Source organism: Palaemon carinicauda, chromosome 31 (assembly GCF_036898095.1).
Source record: "Palaemon carinicauda isolate YSFRI2023 chromosome 31, ASM3689809v2, whole genome shotgun sequence".
NCBI lineage: Eukaryota > Metazoa > Arthropoda > Malacostraca > Decapoda > Palaemonidae > Palaemon > Palaemon carinicauda.
The window spans coordinates 28889429-28910283 of record NC_090755.1 but is presented as its reverse complement, the minus strand read 5'-3'; the positions used below and the strand labels follow the sequence as shown (position 1 = coordinate 28910283).

Genomic DNA, 20855 nt, shown 5'->3' with positions numbered 1-20855 from the left:
GTACAGGTATCAATCATTAATTTAGGTGTACGTACAGGTAACAATACACCTTCACTGATCTAAATGCTTTACGTACATGCAGTACCGTAACTTTTATACAGTAGTAAAGAAAACGGACCGTTTTCTTTGGGCTTGGGGGGGATAACTTGGCTATAACTACATTATTGAATAATCTCATAGTGGTTTCTGGGATGGATTAGGCTGTTTTTAACGGTTGTGTTAATTATTGAATGATAGAAATGGCTGCATTGCATGTTTATTACTACAGTTTAGCGTGTTTATGAAAGAAAAGGTGACTTTTTATAAGGCTTGGAACGGATTAGGCTATTTACATGTAAAACGCGACTCAGGATACGAAAATATCAGGATACGAAACCGCATCCTGAACGGATTAATTTCGTATCCTGAGGCATCACTGTAAATAAAAATTAGTTTAGCAATGTTATTTCATTTGTGTTTATTACGTAGTTATTAGTCTACATATGTAAATAAAAAGAAAACAAATCGTTCCCTGCCAACCCTCCCTACCTCCTCCTCCTCCTGTTGGCCTCACGTCATCTTTCGTTGTGGTAAGTAGAATTCCTTTATCTTTTTTTATTGATTTTATTAAATTTATCATTTATCACAATACTATGTTATTTTATCATTATGTGTGTTATTACTCGTTTATTTGTGTATAAATTGTGTATATATGTAATTTAGCTGTGTTTTGGTGTGGTTTCATAGCACTAGAACAAATTAATACATATTACATTATTTTAATTGGGAAAAAATGCTTTGAGATACAACTGTTTTGATATACAACGATGGTAATGGAACGAATTAAATTCGTATGTCAAGGTTCCACTGTATGAGGCACTCGTCTGAGCTCCTTATAACTGGTTTTAAGTAGCCAATAATGTTGAAACGTGATGCCATCCCTAGGGCCAGGGGAATGGCTGTGTATATTAGGACTGAGTACCATGCTTCTCGTAAGTCCTGCTATCAATGTGGATGTCATGAGATTCGGGTAATAAAAGTTTGTGGCAGGCATAACAACTTTTATTTATGTTCGATCTACCGGAATCCAGACATGGATGATTCTATCTTCAATTGTCTTCTTACCATTATGGCTAAGATACAAGAAGATGATAGAAAGGCTTCTTTTGTCTTTGTTGGTGATTTTAATGCTCACCATAGGGAGTCGTTAAGTTCTATCTCTCCTACCGATCGCCATGGCTTAAGAGCTTTAGACTTTGCCTCTGAATCATGCTCGGAGCAAATCATAAATGAAGCTACCCACAGGTCTGGTAATTGCTTGGACCTCGTATACACTGACTCCCTTGGCGTTATAACTTGTAAGGTTGGTTCTCCAGTTGAGACTTCTGATCATGCCGTGATTTCATTAGTAGTGAAGACTGAGCAGCCTGTCCCTGATATATCATACTCTTGTAAAATTTATATGAAATCCCTAGCAGACTGGCATGGGATTTTGCATGATCTTTTGTGCTTGAATTGGTCACAATTATATAGTAGTGTAGATCCTGTCATCCCTTTGAATGAGAATATAGTCAACATAATTGATAGGCGTATCCCTTCTCGTGTGCTAAGGTACCGAGTTAAGGACAAACAGTGGTTCAATGATGATTGTAGACGTGCTTATTTGGAGAAGCAGAAGGCCTATCATCTTTGGAAGGGTAACAGATCAGATTTGACCTGGAATAACTATACTCGGCTTCGAGCTTTTGCTCAGAGAGTTTATGCCTCAACTGATAAGAAGTACTATTTAACCATAAAAGAAACACTTTCTGGTACAACTCAGGAACATAAATGGTGGTCTACCCTTAAATCTGGACTCTTTGGTGTAGATGCAACAGTTCCTCCTTTACTTAAACCAGATAGCTCAGTCACTCACTGTCCAAAGGAAAAGGCAACCCTTTTGGCTGATGTTTTTGACAGTAAACAGAGTAATGAAAAACTTGAATTTCCTCATTCATGTTTTCCTGAGGCTAAACTAACTAGTTTAGCTTTTTGATCTCGTGAAATCAAAGCTTTGTTGATGGACCTTGATGCTTATGGAGGTGTAGACCCAAATGGTATTTTTCCATTGTTTTTTATAAAGACAGCAGATTTCTTAGCTCCAAAGTTATCTGTTATTTTGCACAAGTTAGCAAGAAGAGGAGCTTTTAGCACTTTTTGGAGAATTGGTAATGTTACTCCTCTATGTAAATGTGTTTGTGGTAGCACAAGTCCCACTGATTACCGCCCAATTTCCAGAACTCCCATATTATCTAAAGTTTTTGAGCGTCTTCTGGCAAAACGTCTTAATAGGTTTGCTGAAGGTAATCATCTATTTCCTAGTTTGCAATTTGGTTTTTGTAAAGGCCTTGGAGCATGTGATGCCCTTCTTACAATCTCCAATGCTGTACAGAAATCCCTTGATTGTGGTCAGGAAGTTTGTATGATTGGCCTTGATTTTAGTGCTGCCTTTGACAGTGTTAATCATGAGGCCCTTATTTTCAAGCTCAAACAGTTGGGAGTGGGTGGGTCATTTCTTAGCATTATTATTGATTTTTTAAGTAATAGATCTCAAAGAGTTGTTGTTGATAGGCACCATAGTGAGTATAGGAATGTGATACCCGGTGTTCCACAGCGTAGTGTTCTTGGTCCATTACTTTTCATACTATATACACATGGCATGTGGTTTGGCCTAAAAAACAAGCTTGTTCCATATGCAGATGATGCTACTCTCTTTGCATCAATTCCATCCCCTGAATGTAGATCTGGGGTTGGTGAATCCCTTAATAGAGATTTGGCTAAAATCAGTGCATGGTGCAAATTATGGGGTATGAAGTTGAATCCTAACAAAACTCAAAGTATGATTGTAAGTAGGTGAAGGACAGTGGCTCCTCAACATCCGGATCTCAGTATTGATAATGTTTCTTTAAATTTGTATGACTTTAAAATTTTAAGTGTGATTATCGACAGCAAATTTACTTTTGAGAAACACGTTAGGTCTGTGTATTCTTCAATTGCACAAAAAATTGGCGTATTGAGGAAGTCTTTTAAGATTTTCGGTGATCAATCTATTCTGAAGAAGTGTTTTAATTCCTTCATTCTACTTTGTTTTGAGTAATGTTCTCCTGTCTGGTGTTCAGCTGCTGATTCTCATCTTAATTTGTTGGACAGAAACTTACGGTCTACTAATTTTCTTATTCCTGATCTAGATATTAATCTTTGGCACCGTCGTTCAATTAGTTCATTATGCATGTTGCATAAGATTTTTCATAACTCTGACCATCCTTTACATTCAGATCTCCCTGGACAATTCTATCCTGTTTGTAATATTAGGCAGGCAGTTGATTCTAATAGCCAGGCCTTCTCCATCATGAGGCTCAATACTACACAGTATTCTAGTTGTATTCCAGCTGTGACCAAGTTGTGGAATGATCTTCCTAATCGGGTAGTTGAATCAGTAGAACTTCAAAAGTTTCAAAGTTGGAGCAAATGTTTTTATGTTGACCATGAGTCTTTTTATAGTTTATATATGACATATCTGTTTTTGATGTTGTTAATAGTTTATATAGGACATATCTGTTTTGATGATGTTACTGTTTTAGAATGATTTATTGTTAACTCTTTCTCATCATTTATTTATTTCCTTATTTCCTTTCCTCACTGGGCTATTTTTCCCTGTTGGAGCCCTTGGGCTTATAGCATCTTGCTTTTCCAACTAGGGTTGTAGCTTGGCCAGTAATAATAATAGTAATAATAATACTGTATAACAGTTCAAGGTGCTGTCCGTCGGCCTGTCTACAGCGCCCCAGGTGTTCACTCTGATTTCCCCCCTAATGTCCACCTTGGCTCACAAGAAAAGCATTTGTCTCCTTCGTTATCTTGACAATTGACTAGTTCTAGCAGACTTGAGGGAGACCCTTCAACTCCACCGAGACAGCCTTCTCTCCTTTTGCCAGGATCTGGTGATTGTGGTAAATTATGAGAAGTCACACTTGCAACCTTCTCAAGAGATGGTATATCTAGGGATGAAAATCATTACTAGATTAGGCAAAGTTCTTCTGTCCAACAAACGAGTTGAGATTGAGAGGGGTTGCTCAACTTTTCCTCTTGTGCGACAAGTTGCGGCAGAGCTTTGGCAAAGGCTGGTGGAACACCTAACTTCTCTAGAGAAGTCGGTTCCCAATGGCCGTCTAAGCATTCATTCTCTACAGTGGCAGCTAAAAACCTTTTGGTCTTAGCACCTTGACCCACCAAACTCCTTGGTGCCGGTAGGTCCAAAGCTGAAGAGAGACCTGAGTTAGTGGGTTTCAGACTCTGATCTGCTCAGGGAAGTAGACCTCTCTTGTTGCTTTTCACAGATGCATCAAAAGAAGGGTGGGGCTCGCCTGTTGCACCTCACAGCATCCAGACTTTGCCCCCAAATCCGAGTGATAGTGCCACATAAACCTCCTGGAAATGAGGGCAGTCTTTTTCACCCTTAAGCAATTCCATCAGCTCCTTTCAGGGCACTTCGTAGTGCTGTTGTCACACACAAACAAACAAAGAGTTACTTTTTCATGACACCTCTGCCAACTAGCAGTGTAAAACCTCAGATGGATGGAAAACAACTCGGTAGCCCTTTGGGGTCCAGCATCTGAGGAATTCTGCAAACTGACCTCTGACTGCAGGTGGGTACCATTGTCCTTTGTGTAGAGGGATATATATTTATATATTTGTTTTGTTCCCCATTCTCCAAGCAAGGTAGAGTCAGGCAATGTCTAGGTTTAGTGAGGTGCTTAGCACCAAATTTACACTTACCTGGTCATGTATCATTGCTAAATTGTATACCTATCACCAATTGCCGAGGCCGTCAACTTATAAGGATAACGAGGTGTCAGCGTGCACTTTAAAGAGCTCCTGCGAAGCACAGAGTATCACCTTGAGACAGTCACCAGCCAGTTGGTTTTGGACTTCCACCCACCAATGGAGCGAGTCTCCTAAGTAAAGAGCAGAAGGTTTGTATATAGTGCCGGAACAAATGACAAATTTGTAATAATTTGTATCTTTCGTAAGTATACAAACCTGAAGCTCTTTATACATACTGGTCCCGCTATCACCTTCTTCCAGAAGTCCTGCCGCAATTTAAGGCTTAAAGGCCGCTCATGACTGGCAGAGGCAAGGGACAATTATTTCCCTATCAAGCAAGACAATGGTAGATACTGACCATATATATGATCAGCGCCCAAGTCCCTTCTCCATCCAAGCTAGGACCAAGGAGGGCCAAACCCCCCCTCCTTAGCTCACCAGTATGGTGAGGTTACAGCGACCATAGGAGCTTAACGAGTCTGAGCGGGACTCCAACCCCAGTATAGCAATCACCGGGCAAGGATGCTACCATCAGGCCACCACAACCCAATTACAAAGTCGTCGTCGGCTCCCACTCGTGTCCGAGTATTGGGTTCTGTCGTTAGCCATCAGTCTTTAGCCAAACAGTTGTTTATTAGTTCAGGTGTGAGCAGGGGGTTGGTCTACCCCACTAACACCATTCCGCTAACCAGCAGAGGGTAATTACAACTATCGCCAAAATAATACTCCTACGTGAAGCACTCCAGGTTTGGATAATTAGGAAAAATACAAAGGATTCCAAATTTGTTGTTTACCATTCTTGAAACAATGATTTTTACCAATTATACACTTGACCTCCAAATTTATGTATAGTTTCTGCTTTTAATTCAATGATCAAGTGATACGTTATTATTATCTATTTTTGCTGCCATTTATGTGTACCTGCAGATAATAAAACAATTCTTGTAGGCTACAAGAGTAAATAATGTTAGAATTTTATAAACTCATCAATTCATGAAATATATTAAGCTATACCATAATACAGTAATTGTATTAACCTGTTATGTTACTGGTTTTTGTGTATTTTCATTTATGCGAGTACTTGACAGTATTAGTATAAATTTTATGTTGTTATTTTACAGATCCAGAAGAATTCCTCCATTCCCTATTGGCACAAATTTTACAGGCTGAGCCATTTCTTCAGCTTTCCTCAGGTCAAGAAGCATACCATTACCAGTTGTTTGTTGATAAAGATGAAAAACTTAACCTACCTTCTGTGCAGACTTTGTTTGACCAGTCTTTCCTTACATCAGATATAAAATTGAAACAAGTAAGTGAAGTTCAAAGTTAATAGTAACCGAGTAAGTGACGTTTTATGAATAGAACTTACCTGGCAGTTATATATACATAGCTAATTATCTCTATTTCGGCAGAATTTTTCTAAAACTAGGCAACCGCCTTGTGGTGGTTGGGTGGTAACACCCGTTAAAGGGTGGTAGGAGGAATCATTCCCGTTTTCTGTTCTTCAGTTCATCTCTGCCGGCCGGATCGACAACACGTTGGTCCGTCATTAAGAGTTTTTCTTCGCTTTCCCTGCTCGGTGTACCAGTCTGCTTTTTGGTGAAGTACTCTGATTTGGGGTTTTGGCGATCGTTGTATTTTGTTTTCTCTTAGCTTTTTTGCTGTTTTTCATTATGAGTGAAAAGAGTCATTACTGTATCTGTGCGAATGAGGAATGTAAGGTGAGACTACCGAAAATGGCGGTAGACCCTCACACCGTTTGTTCTAATTGTAGGGGTTTTGTTTGTGCCCTTGATAATAGGTGCGGGGAATGTAAGGTTTTGGATGAGAAAGATTGGTTAATTATGAAGCGCTATGTGCGTAAGCTAGAGCTCGATAGAGTTAGGAGAGCTTCTAGGTCTAAGTCTAAGTCTGTTAGTGGTAAGGAAGACGAACTTAGCGTAGATTTATCTATTGATCCTATTATTGATTCCTCTTTGGAAGTTGATCCTTCCCTTGAGGTAGTAACTCCTGCACCTCCTACAGGTTCCGTATCTACGGATGACCCTCGGTACGCTAGCCTGGCGGCCGAGTTGAAGGCCATTAAAGAACAATTGGAGGCCTTTAAAGGTAAGGAAAGTGAAAGTGCTTGTGTTAGTGCAGTGGAGGTGGCGACTGACCGAATCTGTCATACCCCTAGGCCTAGACCTCTACCAAGCTCCCAGGACCAAGGGAGAAGGTACGTCGATGACCGAAAGGGGGTGAGAGGTACGTACCCTCGGTCAGCCGTCGCCTCAGACAGTCCTGTTGTCGATTCCCAGGCTGCTCTTGACCGTCACGGGAAAGACGTGTCGGATGTGTTGTTTTCTTCTCCGAATTCGTCCAGACGTAAATGGAAGTTTGAAGCTTCAAGACCTACTAAGAGGAGATGGAACCGCGACGAACGGTCTCGTTCTTTCTCTCCCGGTTCTAGCAGTTATGAACCTTGTCCGTCGGAGGATGATTTCGACTCCGTGCCTGTGAAAAGGGCGAAGCCTGCTGCCGAAGATCCTCCCCCTTCTACGAGTGTTATTCGTCAGCCCCCCCCCTTCGGGGCCGCAAGACCCAGCTGATGTTGCTAAATCCTTTATGTCTGTCATGCAGGAACAACTTTTGACTTTAGTACAAGCCTTTAGCCGCCCTCACGCCCAGTCTGACAGACGTAAAGACGACTCGTTGCCGATTAAGAAGTCTGCTTCTAAGAGAGAACGGAGTTCTTCTTTAAAGAAAACTTCTCCCTCTCTACGCCAGGATGAGGAATGTGTGCTTTCGCCAGGCGATACTTCTTCGCGATACCAGGGCGATACGTTTTCTCGTTCTCGATACCGGGACGATACCTTATCGAACGATGCTGCTTCTCGTTCTCGATGCCAAGACGATACCGCCTCCCGTTCACGTTACCAGCACGATACCTCCTCTCGTTCGCTTCGCCACGACGATACCTCCTCTCGTTCGCTTCGCCACGACGATACCTCCTCTCGTTCACGACGCCACGACGATACCGACCCTAGTTCTCGACGCCACGACGATACCGCCTCTCGTTCACGACGCCACGACGATACCGCCTCTCATTCTCGCCGCCACGACGATACCGCCTCTCGCTCTCGACGTCAGAACGACTCTGCCTCTCGTTCTCGGTCCCAGGGCGATACCACCCTGCCTCTTCGGGACGATACTGCCTCTCGTCCCAAGGATTCTTCTAGCGCGGGGCTCCAGGATGCAACCCGTCTTTTGCAGGATGATGCCTTTGATTTGCCATTGTCGGGTTCTAAGGATCCTTCTTCTCTTTCGAAGGATATTGCAGATGTGGATCAGGACCTCGAGGATGTTTCTGATGACGATGATAATCCTGCCGACGCTGTGGGAGATTAAAAAGTTCTCTCTCGCTCCCTTCTTGAACTTTTTGGAGAGGAATTCCAACCTGCTGCCCCTCAATCTCCTCAGTCCCAATTTAACAGAAAGAAGGCCAAGAAACAATCGGCCTTCATCAAGATGAAGCTGTCTATCTCCGCAAAGAAGGCTCTCACGAAGATTGATGACTGGATGATGGAGCGGAGACAAACAGTTAAGACTTCCTTCTCGTTTCCACCAGCTCGTCTTGCTTCAAGAGCGGGTATGTGGTATGCAACTGGAGAACCTTTGGGTCTGGGAGTGCCTTCCTCCTCCAAGGGTGACTTCTCTGGTTTAGTGGACTCTGCTAGAAGGCATGCTCTCAACTCAGCCAAGGTCATGTGGTCGATGTCGGAGCTGGATCATCTCGTCAAAGGTATTTTTAGAACCTTTGAGGTTTTTAGTTTCCTAGTCTGGTCGCTTGGGACTCTCGCAAGGAAAACTGAACAGATGGAAGGATCTAGGGACCTTACCAGTATTATGTCCTGTATGGATAAGGCCCTCAGAGATGGGGCGAATGAGTTGGCTGCTCTGTTCTCAGCTGGGGTCCTAAAGAAGAGAGCTCTGCTTTGCTCTTTTGCTTCTAGGTCTGTTACCAATGCACAAAAGTCTGAGCTTCTTTACGCCCCCCTCTCTCAACATCTTTTTCCCGAGTCCCTGGTTAATGACATTACGCGTTCTCTGGCCCAAAAAGCCACCCAAGACCTTTTATCTCGTTCTGCTCGTAAGCCCTTGGCAGCCCCTCCTTCTTCTTTGAAACGGGAGGAAAGGAGATTCCAGCAGCCCTTTCGGGGCAGGACTACTTCAAGACCAGATTTTAGAGGGAGAAGGCAAGAATCAGGACCAAGATCTACCAGGGGTTCTTTCAGACCTCGCTCCAGAAAATGAAGTTCGTCTCCTCCAGACAGTAGGCGCAAGACTGTCAGGTTTTTGGCAGTCTTGGAAGAGGAGAGGGGCGGACACCTGGTCCCTCTCAGTCATCAAGGAAGGATACAAGATCCCCTTTCTGATAAAACCTCCTCTCGCAGATGCTCCGCTGGCCTTAGTAGCCCGGTACTCAGATCCGGGGAAACAGAAGGCCCTAGTAGACCTTGTCAACCAAATGCTAGACAAGGGGGCGATAGAACCGGTTCGGGATCTATCCTCCCCAGGCTTTTACAATCGCCTGTTTCTGGTCCCCAAGAACTCGGGCGGATGGAGACCCGTCCTGGATGTCAGCGCTCTCAACGTATTTGTGGAGAAGACAAAGTTCTCCATGGAGACGACTCAGTCGGTGGTGGCGTCAGTACGTCCAGGGGACTGGATGGTGTCCCTCGACTTGCAGGACGCATATTTCCATGTCCCCATCCATCCGACTTCGAGGAAGTACCTGAGATTTGTAATGCAGGGCAAGTGCTTCCAATTCAGAGCTCTTTGCTTCGGTCTCAGCACGGCTCCTCAAGTCTTCACCAGGGTAATGGCGAATGTGTCAGGTTGGCTGCATCAGGAGGGGATAAGGATATCCTTCTATCTGGACGATTGGCTGATTCGTTCACGATCGAGGGAGAAATGTCTGGAGGATTTACGGAAGACTTTTATGATGGCTCAAGATCTAGGCCTGGTCATCAACAGGGAGAAGTCTCAGATCAGACCGAATCAGACTATTCTCTATTTGGGGATAGTTCTGAATTCAGTTCTTTTTCGGGCTTCTCCCTCTCAAGAAAGACAGACCAAGTGTCTCGTAAAAGTCAGAACTTTCCTGGACAAGAAGAGATGCACAGCGAAGGAGTGGATGAGTTTGCTGGGGACTCTATCCTCCCTCGAACAGTTTGTCTCTCTGGGGAGACTCCACCTAAGGCCTCTTCAGCACTTTCTTTCGAAGACGTGGAACAGAAAGATGCAGGAAGACTCCTTTTCCTTCCCCATTCCAATAGAAGTCAAGACTCTTCTGAAGTGGTGGCTGGACCCAACCTTGTTAGGGGAAGGGATCTCCTTACACAAGAAGAACCCAGACCTAGTGTTGTTTTCAGACGCATCAGAGTCAGGCTGGGGGGCAACACTAGGAAGCAAGGAGGTCTCAGGCTATTGGGAAGGAATTCAGCTGGGATGGCACATCAACAACAAGGAGCTGATGGCCATTTTTCTGGGGCCAAAGGCCTTCAAGGACTTGGTGTCTGGGAAGATTGTGGAGGTCAACTCAGACAACACCACAGCTCTTGCTTACATCAGGAAGCAAGGAGGGACTCACTCTCTGTCTCTGTTCGTGACAGCAAGAGAGCTCCTTCTTTGGGCGAAGGAGAACAGGATAAACCTGCTGACGAGGTTTGTTCAGGGACAGAAGAATGTGAGGGCGGACATGCTCAGCAGGAAAGGGCAGGTCCTTCCCACAGAATGGACCCTCAACCAACAGGTCTGTCAGAGTCTCTGGAGGCTGTGGGGGAGACCCCTCATCGATCTTTTCGCCTCCAACTTATCCAAGAGGATCCCCATCTATTGCTCCCTAGTTCCGGACAGAGAGGCAATAGCAGTAGACGCCTTTTTGATGGATTGGACGGGGATGGACACTTATGCTTTTCCCCCGTTCAAGATCATCAATCTGGTAGTCAGGAAATTCGCCCTCCTCGATTCGGGACGGATGATCCTGATAGCTCCGTTCTGGCCGATGAGGGAATGGTTCACGGAGGTGGTGGACTTGTTGATGGACTTTCCAAGAAGCCTCCCTGCAAGTCCAAATCTGCTCAGACAACCCCACTTCGAGAGATATCATCAAAACCCCCTCGCTCTCAATCTGACTGCCTTCAGACTATCGAGAAGCTCGTCAGATCGAGAGGCTTTTCAGCGCAAGCTGCGAAAGCTATCGCCAGAGCGAGGAGGGTCTCTTCGCAGAGGGTCTACCAGTCCAAGTGGGAGACTTTTAGGGCTTGGTGTAGGAAGCACAAGATTTCCTCATCCACTACCTCTGTGAGCCAGATTGCGGATTTCTTGTTGTACCTCAGACAGGACGCTAAGCTAGCTGTGTCCACTATCAAAGGGTACAAAAGTATGCTCTCTTCCGTCTGTCGGCATAGAGGCTTGGACTTGTCTCGCGATAAGGACTTACATGACCTCTTGAAGTCTTTTGAGACGACCAAGCAGACCCAGTTAAAGCCCCCTTCTTGGAACCTTGATGTGGTTCTTAAATTTCTGTGCACCAAGAGATTTGAGCCCATCTCACAGGCTCCCCTTAGGGAGGTTACCAAGAAGACCCTCTTTCTTTTGGCCTTAGCAACAGCTAAAAGAGTTAGTGAAGTCCATGCAATTGAAAAACAGGTAGGCTTCAATCTGAATGGGGCAGTTTGTGCCTTGGGATTAGACTTTCTCGCTAAGAACGAGAACCCTTCTAAGCCCTGGCCGAGGACCTTTGAGGTTCCTAACTTGACCAACCTAGTGGGTCAAGAGCAAGAGAGGCTGCTCTGTCCAGTACGAGCCCTCAAGACCTACTTGTCTCGCACGAAAAGTGTGAGAGGCTCTTCTAGCTCCCTGTGGTGTTCTGTGAAAGATCCTCAAAAGCCCCTTTCCAAGAACGCTTTGTCCTTTTTCCTGAGGGAAGTGATAAGAGAAGCGCATCTCTTGTGTGAGGAGGAACACTTCGGATGTTTAAAAGTGCAAGCTCACGAAGTGAAGGAACATTGCGACCTCGCTTGCTTACCGCAAGAACATGTCGCTCCGTCAAATTATGGATGCGACATTCTGGAGGAGCAACTCTGTGTTCGCCTCTCATTACCTCAGAGAGGTGAGGGTGGATTATGAGAAATGTTATACCTTGGGACCATACGTAGCTACGGCTTCTGTATTAGGCAAAGGAGTTACTACCTCCCCTCAACCTTAGTTTTGTTTACTTGTGCATAGGTTGGTGTATTTTTTATTGGTTGTCTGAGGACTTCGACTTGTGTACAGTCACCTCAGTCTAGTTAGATAATTTTTATCTACTTTGCAAATGTTAGGTGGTTGGTTTGGTAAAGTTGCGGTTTTTTATTTTGGGCAATAGGTAGTCCTGAAGTCTAGTCAGATTGTTGGTCTCACCCCGTTGACAGACTCGATTGAGTGTTTTCAGCACTGCAGGTCACATCCTGGCTGACACTACTAAGGGAAAGCGACTCAAGAGGCAGGAACCTTTGAAGTCAGCTACCTTAGCAGGTAAGGAATCAAGGTGTTTATTTATCCTACAGCTTTTTTGGTTGTTTCCCCAACGATGTTACTGTCTATCACCCTCCTCCAAGTGTGTTAATCAGCTATGTATATATAACTGCCAGGTAAGTTCTATTCATAAAAATGGAGTTTTTATGATAAAACAAAGTTTTATGAATACTTACCTGGCAGTTATATATACATTCGAAGGCCCACCCACCTCCCCTCAGGAGACAGGTGGGGCATAGATGAACTGAAGAACAGAAAACGGGAATGATTCCTCCTACCACCCTTTAACGTTTGTTACCACCCAACCACCACAAGGCGGTTGCCTAGTTTTAGAAAAATTCTGCCGAAATAGAGATAATTAGCTATGTGTATATAACTGCCAGGTAAGTATTCATAAAACTTTGTTTTATCATAAAAACTCCATTTTGAAAATAAGTTGACTAAACAGTAACTGAGAGAAGTTCCCAGAATGAAATACAATATAAACTTTGGGGTTTAGCCTGGATTATTCTTATAAAGTTAAGTATTGTAATAGAACTTAGAGATTACAAGAGCTAGGTAGAAAGAGGTGAAAGATCTTTATGATAACATGAACTTTTATTATCTTGCACTCTGTAATGTAATTCTATGCATTTTGTGAACAGATATTAAGAATATACTATGATTTTTTCATAGGTTCCGTCCTGCTTGATTATACAGATGCCTCGCTTTGGAAAAGATTATAAGATGTACCCAAGAATCCTACCGTCCATGGTACTTGATGTAACGGATGTTATTGAGGATTGTAAGTATTTTATTGTACATTTTGTGTAGGATTTTTTATTTACCTTTTTGAAAGTATTTTATTGCCTTTTTAATACAGGTTTGATATTATGCTGTAATGTTTCATTTCAGTTAACATTTTAACAACTCCACTTATGGAAACTTTGGTCAGTGGAATACTGTACAGTATATGTTTTTTCTTGAATTTTATAAGCATCGTTGATGCTGTAAAGCCTCATTCATCTGTTTTTCCATTACTCATACTGGGCAGGTATTCATACCTATAAATCACTGTCTTCAGTGTGCAATCCCCTTTAAAGTATTATGTGGCTGTATATCATTACCTCAGTTGAAGAATGAAATGCAAGCAATATTTATTTTTGCTTATTTATAGCTTATGTATCCATGTTTCTTTATGAATATTTCTCAGTAGAGTATATTTGTAGATTAGGTGTGTTTCATGATGTTTTAACCATCTTAGACTTTACGTACTAAATTGCAATAAAATAAACTCATGCTTATGGAGGTGTAGACCCAAATAGTATATTTCCTTTGTCTTTTTATAGACTGCAGATTTCTTAGTTCCAAAGTTATATGTTGTTTTGCGCAAGTTAGCAAGAAGAGGTTCTTTCAGTACTGGTTGGAGATTTGTTAATGTTTGTGGTAGCTCAAGTCCAGCTGATTACAGCCCAATTTCTATAACTCCCATATTATCTAAAGTTTGTAAATTCTTTTGGCAAAATGTCTTATTAGGTTTGCTGAAGATAATCATGTTCCTTAGTTTGCAATTTGGCTTCCCTAAAGGTCTTGGCGCATATGATACCCTTCTTATTATCTCCAATATTGTACAAAAAACCTTGATTGTAGTCAGGAAGTTCATATGATTGGCCTTGATTTTAATGCCTTTTGAACATGTAAATCACGAGGCCCTTGTTTTCAAACTCAAATAGTTCAGAGTGGGTGGGTCTTTTCTTAGCATCATTATTGAATTTTTAAGTAATAGATAGCAAATTGTTGTTGTTGATGGGCACCATAGTGAGTACAGTATAGGAATGTGATATCTGGTGTTCCTCAGGGTAGTGCTCTTGGCCCATTACTTTTCATACTATATACATATGACATCTGGTTTGACCTGAGCGTTTGCATAGAGAGCGACATGCAAACGCTACCACAGCATTGCATGCTTCCTATACTTCGGCAGTTTATGATATATTTATTTCAACAACGTGCAAGCGCTTTGCTTTGTCAGCGCAATGTCACGATCAAGGTACTGCCACTTTGCGACCACCTGTTCGCCCAGAAGAGAGAGCGTCCTCGCTTGTGACGTAACGACCTACCACAGTAACTCACCCGTGAACTCTAGTTCGCACAATGAAGGTAGCTATTTATAGCACACTTGTAATCTTGCTATTTGTACTTTCCTCCCAGGAGACATGATATTGACCGGTTACTTGGCCTTCCATGCCCAACGTGGATGCCTCATAGGCAAACTTCTGAGCACGAACACTCCCATGGTGTTATTGCGAGTGTTCCTTCGTTTTCGAAGGACACTCTATGGTTTCACAGTCTGGTCAAAGCTATCCAGTAAGTGGTATCCGGTACTAGCCAAGTACAGTAGGGTCCCGAATTACACGTGTTCTAATTACGCGATTCCTCAATTACGCGATCGATAGTTTTTAAAAATTAATTTTCCTGTATTTGCGAGGAGCATTCTAAATCCGCGAGTCAAGCACCGCGAAGCATAGGAAATCTATTGTTTTCTTAATTGTATTGGGGGGGGGTGATGGTTCCCCGATGTCTGAGAAGGGGGGGGGGAGAATGTGAGAGAAAGATTTCTGTTCAAACATTTTAAGACTAGTTTTGGATGAAAAATGTTAAGGTTTGCCCATCTGTTGTGTGAACTTGTCGCTAGGCCTAGCCTAACTGTCCAACACCTATATGTATAATATTCCATATTTGTACTAATTAATTTTTATACTTACGTTGTGATTATGGTGAAAAATCCTTATTCATTAAACTTTAAATTAAAAACCATCAAAATAAAGACTATTTTATATCATGCTACTGCCAAACATGTCACCACAACCAAACCCATTACTTTGTTTAGTACGTTCCATCGCCGATCATAACGAACTCGCTAACCAATTTTAACAACTGTCTATAGGTTAACTTTTGCGGCAAAAGATATCTTACCAGGTACTATGTAATAATAATGTTATAATTAATGTTTTATTTATCCTTAGAAAATCAAAATATATGAAATATGAGCAATTTTGTTTCGTGTTGTTTTTTTTTTCCTAAAAAAACGCCTTCTTAAAAGGAAAACGTTTTTTTTTTTACGTTTCATCGTCGATCATAAACGCATTTACTCCTGAAAGTGATATTGAAGAGCTTTTACTAAAGATGTTATTATAAATAAAGATTATAAATAGGTGGTAAAATATCTATAATTAAAGTGTAGCAGCATCAAGAAATGTTGGGGTTCGCCCTTTACATAAGAATGTACTGTACATTGGATTAGACAGAGCGTAGAAAAAATCAATTCGGGAAAAATCGGTATTCGATATCCTCTTCATCAGCATCGTCATTCGTCAATCGGGCTTTTTATTTTTTTTATTCTCAGTCGCTAACTAGTTATCGCACTGCCAAGATCTGCACACATTCCGATAATTCACATTTGAAGGTTTTCTGGGAGAGGATGGATAGAGAAAATACCGAACTATATAAAATGTTTTTTTAACCTGTTAAGCGTCACCCACGTGATAAACCGTTCACCACGATCTACTCGGTACCCGCCTTCAACTGTATATTCCGTTCATGACTTTAATTGCCTTTTACAAGCCGTCAGTCTCGTGATGTTACTTAACTCGTATAGTAAGTATAGGATCACCACTTGGCAACACTCTCAGCATATGGGGACTGTGAATAGAAACTTATATGATGTCTGGCAACTATTTTTCTGAAGGTAGCTTGATGTTACAAACCTCTGGTTTGAACTGGTTTCCTATCAGTGCGCTCGGGCGTTCATGCATAAGTGGTTATTTGTTGTTCCTTTTGTAATGAAAGGTCTAAAGAGGAAGGTTATTTCTTTAGATGAAATAAATAATATTCTTGTTGTGGAATTTGATAATGATAACCTGTTTGATAATGAGAGCACTAGTTCTGAATCCTCCAGTGATGAGTACTGTATATTGAAGAAACAAAGTTTTCTTTCGATGTCGAAAGCGAAAATGACTTCTCATTACCGAATGACTTGACAACGAAATTTCACAAAACTATAAAGGGAAAGGAAACGCCGAGAGAGAGAGAGAGAGAGAGAGAGAGAGAGAGAGAGAGAGAGAGAGAGAGAGAGAGAGAGAGAGAGAGAGAGAGAGAGAGAATAAAGTGGATAAATAATGTACAAATGTATGACGAACATATTTGAAAACTATACAGGAAACGATATGAAGAGAGAGAGAGAGAGAGAGAGAGAGAGAGAGAGAGAGAGAGAGAGAGACCTATCCCTTTCCTTTTGTTGCTTATCCAGGCGTAAGATTTACGATTGAAGATAAAAAGAACCCATTAGAATATTCAGTATTATGTAGCCATTTGAAATTAAATAATAGTAGTATTAATTGTTTTCTTTACTCAACCATTTAATTAATATCCCTACTTTTAACTATAATTACGAATTATAAGCATAAAGAAATTATATTAACTTTGAAAAATTATCATTAGTGAAATGACCGCTCAGGGCAAAAAAAGCGTGATTATCGTACAGCTGCCTAGTGCACACTTGCGCCTAGTGGCCGTGTTTACGTGTGGGAGTGTCATCATGGATATACAGTACTATACTGTAATTTTTAACTATTGCTAGATACGTACTGTATCAAACCTTGAAAACCCTTTTTTGTTTTTTATATCTATAGGAAATAATTCTACATCATTCGGAAAATACTGAAAACAGTAAGCTATGCATAGTACAGTAGTAAATACTACAGTCATAGAAAATTATCAAAACTTTAACAACTTTTTATTATTTTATTTATCCATAAAAGAAATTTTGTACAGTATTTTATAAAAAAAATCTATAAGAAGGATTTCTTACAATATTGTTAAGATAAAAGCTACAGTATATATATATATATATATATATATATATATATATATATATATATATATATATATATATATATATATATATATATGATGTTACAAACCAGAGTTTTGTAACATCAAGCTACCTTCAGAAAAATAGTTGCCAGACATCATATAAGTTTCTATTCACAGTCCCCATATGCTGAGAGTGTTGCCAAGTGGTGATCCTATACTTACTATACGAGTAAAGTAACATCACGAGACTGACGGCTTGTAAAAGGCAATTAAAGTCATGAACGGAATATACAGTTGAAGGCGGTACCGAGTAGATCGTGGTGAACGGTTTATCACGTGGGTGACGCTTAACAGGTTATAAAAACATTTTATATAGTTCGGTATTTTCTCTATCCATCCTCTCCCAGAAAACCTTCAAATGTGAATTATCGGAATGTGTGCAGATCTTGGCAGTGCGATAACTAGTTAGCGACTGAGAATAAAAAAAATAAAAAGCCCGATTGACGAATGACGATGCTGATGAAGAGGATATCGAATACCGATTTTTCCCGAATTGATTTTTTCTACGTTCTGTCTAATCCAATGTACAGTACATTCTTATGTAAAGGGCGAACCCCAACATTTCTTGATGCTGCTACACTTTAATTATAGATATTTTACCACCTATTTATAATCTTTATTTATAATAACATCTTTAGTAAAAGCTCTTCAATATCACTTTCAGGAGTAAATGCGTTTATGATCGACGATGAAACGTAAAAAAAAAAACGTTTTCCTTTTAAGAAGGCGTTTTTTTAGGAAAAAAAAAAAACAACACGAAACAAAATTGCTCATATTTCATATATTTTGATTTTCTAAGGATAAATAAAACATTAATTATAACATTATTATTACATAGTACCTGGTAAGATATCTTTTGCCGCAAAAGTTAACCTATAGACATACAGTATGTTAAAATTGGTTAGCGAGTTCGTTATGATCGGCGATGGAACGTACTAAACAAAGTAATGGGTTTGGTTGTGGTGACATGTTTGGCAGTAGCATGATATAAAATAGTCTTTATTTTGATGGTTTTTAATTTAAAGTTTAATGAATAAGGATTTTTCACCATAATCATAACGTAAGTATAAAAATTAATTAGTACAAATATGGAATATTATACATATAGGTGTTGGACAGTTAGGCTAGGCCTAGCGACAAGTTCACACAACAGATGGGCAAACCTTAACATTTTTCATCCAAAACTAGTCTTAACCCTGGATAGGTACGGTCCTCGGACACCCCTTTAAGGGTATACTCGGACGCGAACGACCCCGACGCCAAAAAGAATTCTTGAAAAATCAGTTTTTGCAGTAACCTCCTTTTTTCTTTTGCCAAAAAAAACTTCAATGAATGCTTAAAACAACTGTAAAGATAAATACTACTCATCTGCAGAAAAACTATTTATTATAAATATTTTAAAAAATTAAGTAGAAAAAAAAAAAGACCTGACATAAAAATTCATAAAAAAAAAGTTTATACATATATACACAAATCCTTTTAGGAATTGATTCTTGAATGTTTAGGACACATCTTGATGTATTTTGGATGAAGTCAGACCCATGGAGGTGAAGATCTGAAATGAGAAAAAAAGGGTAACTTTTTTTGGCCAAAAAAAATTGTCCAAATTTCATGAATTTTTTGGGGTACCCAAATGAAATAGGAAGTGGCTAATTTTTTTAGGGAATAAACATATGTTATCCTAAAATAGAAATATGTAAAAAAATCTTCATTATTTTGTAAATTACATTTATATCAGGGGCCATATCTAAAGGTAATTTTTTGAGTACTTGGAAATTTCGTAAAAAAATACATATATTTAATATATAATATGATATTTATGCAGGTAAAAATATACCAAAATATCACAAATTCTATAGGGAACAAGAATATATATAGATAGGGCAGCTTACGCTTCGGATATGTCCACAAAATGGCCGCCAACCACACTGACTCAGACTCCCTAATCTGCCACTTGAAATGTAGGAAGGGTATGTCAATTTCAAGGTGTTATTTACTAATCTAATTATTATTGGATATGCATAAAAATTGTATGGTGGGTTGCTGGATAATTGTCGATTATTTTACGACTATAAAATTAAAATTCTGACCCAAAAAATTTTGTTTGAAGGGAAATAAAATCGAAAAAAAAAAATGTAAAACAATATTTTAGCTAAAAAAATTTGATGATATTCAATCAAAAAAAAAGTAAACAAAATTTTCCGACAAATAAACATCTAGAGGAATCATTACTCTGTGATAGTTCCTTAGTACGTAGTAATTTTGAAAGAATTGGGAAAAAACGAAAAAATGGCAATCACCGGAAAATCGAACACATACCTATATATACGCCATATCTGGCTAAAAAAAAGATAGGCATGGGTAGCCAGATCATCTAGAAACACTTTCCAACACTATAAAAATATAAGTTTTGCGACACTACTTGCCAATTCCTTACGGTAACATGACTAAGCAAAAAAATGCAAAACAAATAAAAAGGGGCACTCGTGGAAAAATGGCCATTCTAATATACGGCATTTCAGAAAAAAAAAATTTCAGCCACGTGCTAGGCAAACCATCAAGGCATATTTTCCGACAAATAAACATATAAATGAAATATTACTCTGTGATAGTTCCTTAGTACGTAGTAATTTTGAAAGAAATGGGAAAAAACGAAAAAATGGCAATCACAGGCAAATCGAACACATACTTATATATACGCCATATCTGGCTAAAAAAAAAATAGGCATGGGTAGCCAGATCATCTAGAAACACTTTCCAACACTATAAAAATATAAGTTTTGCGACACTACTTGCCAATTCCTTACGGTAACATGACTAAGCAAAAAAATGCAAAACAAATAAAAAGGGGCACTCGCGGAAAAATGCCCAACATTCTAATATACGGCATCTCAGATAAAAAAAAAGACATGCACGTGTTAGCCCAACCATCAAGGCACACTTTCTAACACATAAACATGAAAAAAAAATCAATAATATACGGCAATTCCTTACTACGTAGTAAATTTTTACAAATATTGAAAAAAAAAACAGAAATTGGCAACCGCAGTTAAATACCCAATATACCAATAACTACGTCGTATCTGACAAAAACAAAATCACGCATGGGTAGCCAGATCATCTAGACACACTTTCCAACATTAAAAAAGCAAAAGTTTTACGACACTATTTCGCAATATCTTACGGAAAAATGACTTGGCAAAAAAATTAAAAAAAATTAAAAAGGGACACTCGCGGTAAAATGCCCGACATTCTAATATACGACATCTCAGATAAAAAAAAAGACATGCACGTGTTAGCCCAACCATCAAGGCACACTTTCTAACACATAAACATGAAAAAAAAATGAATAATATACGGCAATTCCTTACTATGTAGTAATTTTTACAAATATTGAAAAAAAAACAGAAATTGGTAACCGCAGTTAAATACCCAATATACCAATAACTACGTCGTATCTGACAAAAACAAAGTCATGCATGGGTAGCCAGATCATCTAGACACACTTTCCAACACTAAACAAGCAAAAGTTTTAC

General features: G+C 40.1%; 1 protein-coding gene across 4 annotated transcripts in view; it reads left to right on the top strand.

The window, feature by feature from the left end:
• CYLD (ubiquitin carboxyl-terminal hydrolase CYLD) overlaps positions 1–20855 on the top strand; it is a 239003-nt gene that overhangs the window by 167144 nt on the left and 51004 nt on the right. For all 4 annotated transcript variants that reach the window (XM_068355082.1, XM_068355080.1, XM_068355081.1 and 1 more), the window contains 2 exons: positions 5964–6151; positions 13081–13189. In XM_068355082.1, coding sequence (XP_068211183.1) covers positions 5964–6151; positions 13081–13189 — 297 coding nt within the window. The remainder of the gene's footprint in view (positions 1–5963; positions 6152–13080; positions 13190–20855) is intronic.